We start from the raw sequence: 4,164 nt of genomic DNA, 5'->3' as shown, positions 1-4,164 counted from the left end.
CTTATCACCGAGAAGGCTCCTAGCGTGTTAGATGATACATGAACACACAAAAAGTTTTAGAGAGCTTACAGGCTGAGGATAAGGCAGATAGGAGAGCGCAAGGAAAGGTAACGCTGGCCTGCGTGAGTGACAGTGGCCATAACATACCAGCAGCTTAGTCACTGCCAAAGCAGCTACAACTTGCAGTTAACTAATTGCACTTTTTCAGCGCTAAATAACCGAAACAAGACATTCAACGTAATTATTTCAGTATGATATGTGGCAGAGGATCATGCCACCAACTTCTGATTTGTTACCGGTTTCATCACATCAAGGGTTTTACTCAAGCCCCCAGCTCTCGGGAGCCTTCCTTCCAATTCTGGCTTCCTTCCAAAACCAGGCGTACCTGTAACTCCCAGGGGTGCAAAGGTCAGCTTGAAAACAAAACCTGGGTTCACCCTCAAGTGTTTAGAAACCAAAAGAAAAACCAGTAACCAATCTGGCTGCTTTTTTTTTTTTTTTTAAAAAAAAAAAAATACAGAAATATAAAAAGATACTCCATATCTCGAGATTTCTTTGCCGGTGCCAGGATGCTCTGCCGGCTGATGCATAAATTGGCACATCTGGGGCTGTAGCGCAGGCGGCCAGTTTCTACCCAGCTGGAGTACAAACCGTGCGATCCAGCCGACAGCTTTGTTCAATTGTGGTTCGAATTCGCCGCAGTTTATTTCTGGAAATATTTAAAATGCCTGTTCTGAAGGCATTAGGACCACTGCATCCAGTGAGTCATCCACGACACCTGACGCAGACAGGTAATAAATCTCACTGAGTTTACTAAAGCTTTCTGTAGGACTCTGCGGGTACTTTGCATTAAGATGATGTAAAATAGCATATGGGACAGACACCTGCAACGGTGTGGGTCCAGTGCTATTTTTCCCTTAATAACCAGTTAAAATCCACCAGTTAAAGAGTGCCGTATACAGTAACTCAAGCACTATCTAGACAGACACTGTAACCTGGTGTTAAGCATCCCATCTTAGGATTCCAGAAAACAGATTTCAGCTTTTTGCTCAATCATGGACATGTTTGGGTAGAACAAACCAACTTAAGCCATGAGTTTCCTACAGCCAAATTAGTTTTAAAAAGCTGGTTTGGCCACCAGTGACAGAGTGTCTCTGCCAGCACGGAACTCATCAGGGACCAACCGGGCCACTGCCTTCCCAGCTTCTCGCGTGGATTTTGCAGCCCAGGCTGATGGGGACAGAGCAGGACCTGAGTTGGCTCTGCTCAGGAACATCTACAGTTCAGTGGCTACAGGATCAACATCCCTCTTGTCTCTGTCCCTTTGTGCTTCACCTGGAGGACAAAAAACCCCCATTTCCCTTCAAACCAGTAAGACATGGAAGAAACTTGCTAGCCAAAAAGGCCTTTAGCGTATAGCTTCCAAATTATGGGAAGAATAACGGGAGCTGATGCAGATAACGTTAGATTTACTGGAGATACAATAACAGCCTTCATGTGGCCCGGCTGGAACACAACAGAGCTGAAGGCAGGGTGAGGGGCAGGGTCAGACACGTGGAGACGCACCGAAAGCCAGGACGTAGGTCGCGCTTGCTGCAGAGGGTCAGAAATTCCGGTTCCAGTGGGGCGGGCGGCGGCGATAACTAACGCATATCTCATTACTGGTAAATTTACCCCGGTTCACGCTTTCCCTTGGGCAGGAGGCATTGTACCCAGCTTTTCCAGACAGCATATTGTATCCTGTCAGGGGATTTGTGTGGGGCAAGGGGTGCTCTGCCCCGTAGAAGCAGAGCTCGAGTTCTACCTACTGAAAATAAGTGCCAAGCCAGGCTTGGCACAGCCCTCCGGGGAGCTGACAGAGAGCATGGAAAGTATTAAATTCTGATGGGAGCAGCAGCTGGCTTCTATCAGAAAGGTGCTGTCTCTATCGTTTTAAAATCCTTAGCGTTTCTTTTCTCACCAGAGAGATAAACAGCCTTCCAAGGTCATTCGCTCTTTGCCGGCTGAGGAAGATACGCCGAGGCTGCAGGGCAGCACGGCTCAGCCCATCAGGGGTGGGATGCTTTGAACGACATTGTGTTCCTGCAAAAATAACGGTACCAAGCACGACTCAAGATTAAACCAAGGCCCTTCTTCAGTGCCTGAGTGGATAACAGCGTCACTGCTTCCCACTGCCAGTGGGCTGCAAGGCAGCCGCAGCGTAAATGGAAATTAGTCTCTTTATGGATGGCAGGCAGGACTGCAAGCCTATATCAATGCAGAACACGGCTGAACATAAAATGATCCCCCCTTGGCAATGGCACCGTATCAAATAAATTGGGGTCTCAACTTACCTTGTGAACGCGTTATCCTTTTGCAAACGGAGAGTAAACATAGCAGACGAGGCAAGCTGATCGGCAGAAACCCGAGCTCCGAGGCAGGGTCCCCTCACACAACAGTAGTCCTTTTCCCTGGCAGGTCAGAGGAGTTTTTATAGGCAGAGACGAGCCCCTTTGCCCAGCGGGTGCTGGGGGAGCCCTGCTGCATCACCACCAGCCGGATGGGAGGCTGGGTGTCTGCAGGAACCTCGGGAGCATATTCCTTGCTGGGATCCTTCCCCCTGCAGTCATAGAGCACGCAGGAGATCAGGAAGACCAGAAGCAAAATAACATAACTAGCTACCAGAATGATGAGATTCAAGGTAACAGGGTCAATCTCCAAATAAAATTCCATTTGGTCCCATACTATTGAGTGCAAACCCGGAGAATGAAGTTTCATATGCACGAGTGAGCGACCGCTAACTGATCAGAATAGATGTATTGGCTTTGCGGTAAAAATACATTAATCCTCAGGTCTCCTGTAGCAATGGATTTCCCCGAACTGGATGATTAAAGCAGCTCAGTTTAATAACTTAAGCTCCTTCTTTTAATGCCCCATTGCTTACAGTGGCAGAAGCTAAATTTGAATACTGTATTGACAGGAAAACATCCCCCTTGCTCAGGGACTTTCCTTGACGGGCAGGTACCAAACTGGGTTTCCTCTAAGGGCATTTTGCAGAACCTCCCTTCTACAAGTAGGTTTGGGCTTGTGGGCTGAAGAAAACCGAGCTGTGTAATTAGTAAATGAATAAGGAGATAAATTAGGGAGAAAGTAATTTGCAAGGTAGCTTTTCTCAAAATCTAACGAGTCTGATTCTGATTTTTACAAAGACCTTTTTGCCCTGCCCTAGTGCTATAGAAGGGCTTTGAAAGTAAATTAAGGACTTTTATTACCCAGTTCCATACAGGGATTACTGGGACACGTCACACCGCTGTATCACACGCTGCCCAGCCAGTCCTTGCGCAAACTGAGCTGTAGGAGCCTGTTTCCCGCAGGCTGCTCTGTCCCCTTCGAGTCTCCTGCGTACAAGAAGGTGCAACATGACTGGAGCATTTCCGTAGCCTGGGCACCACTAATATCTTTTTCCTACGTGGACCCTCTGCTTGCTAAAAAAAGGCCAAGTTTGCAATGTGGCTGTCCCCTGCCTGGGAGCAGTGCCAGGCTGCCCAGCCACAAAACCTGCAAGTACTTTTTGCATCTTCCAGATTTACCTCTCTGAAGTAGGGACACACGTATGGCTGCCATGCATTGCCCACACAGCATTTGCTTATTTCTCTAGAAAACCGTGCTAGAGAGACCATCCCTCCTCCAAAAAACATGTGTACCACTGTATAGGATACCAGGAAGGCAGACGGGAAGGGCAGGAGGCGATGCCAATGAGCGCCACAGACCCTACATCAGCACGCTCGCCGCTTCCATGCAAAACCCCAAGGTTTCGCTCAGCATTACAGCACAGGAGGGTTTTAAGAAGAGATTAGGCTGTCCCAGCTCTTAGCACTGCCAGAGCTGTGGAAAAGGGCTTTACGTGTCAGCAGGAATCCGATCCGGCGCGTCTAAACTGTGAGTAAGAACTATGTCATGGGGCCATCCTGCTGCCGCAGACCTCGACGCACGCCGCTCGTTTTAAGGCCACCATCGTCTGCGTCCCCCACCGTCTGCCCTCCTGGCTCTTTAGCTGAGGAGTTGTTTGTATCGAGAAGTAATCCCAAGACCGGCATTGCAAGACGCACGCTTAGCAGGGAGGAGGGAACCCCACAGCACCAAAGATGTATATTTGCACGACCCTCGCGTTGTGTAGGTGTCGTA

At 48.7% G+C, this 4,164-nt stretch overlaps 1 protein-coding gene across 1 annotated transcript; it reads right to left on the bottom strand.

The window, feature by feature from the left end:
* Nucleotides 1-2,427: 2,427 nt before the first annotated feature.
* SMIM36 (small integral membrane protein 36) lies at nt 2,428-2,757 on the bottom strand. The gene has a single exon (XM_075170075.1). The coding sequence runs from the start codon at nt 2,755-2,757 to the stop codon at nt 2,428-2,430; it is 330 nt and encodes a 109-aa protein (XP_075026176.1).
* Between the last annotated feature and the right edge of the window lie 1,407 nt (nt 2,758-4,164).

The sequence above is a fragment of the Calonectris borealis genome, chromosome 20 (genome assembly GCF_964195595.1).
Source record: "Calonectris borealis chromosome 20, bCalBor7.hap1.2, whole genome shotgun sequence".
NCBI lineage: Eukaryota > Metazoa > Chordata > Aves > Procellariiformes > Procellariidae > Calonectris > Calonectris borealis.
Note: the sequence above shows the minus strand (reverse complement) of the source record. Positions and strands in the feature narration are given on the sequence as shown.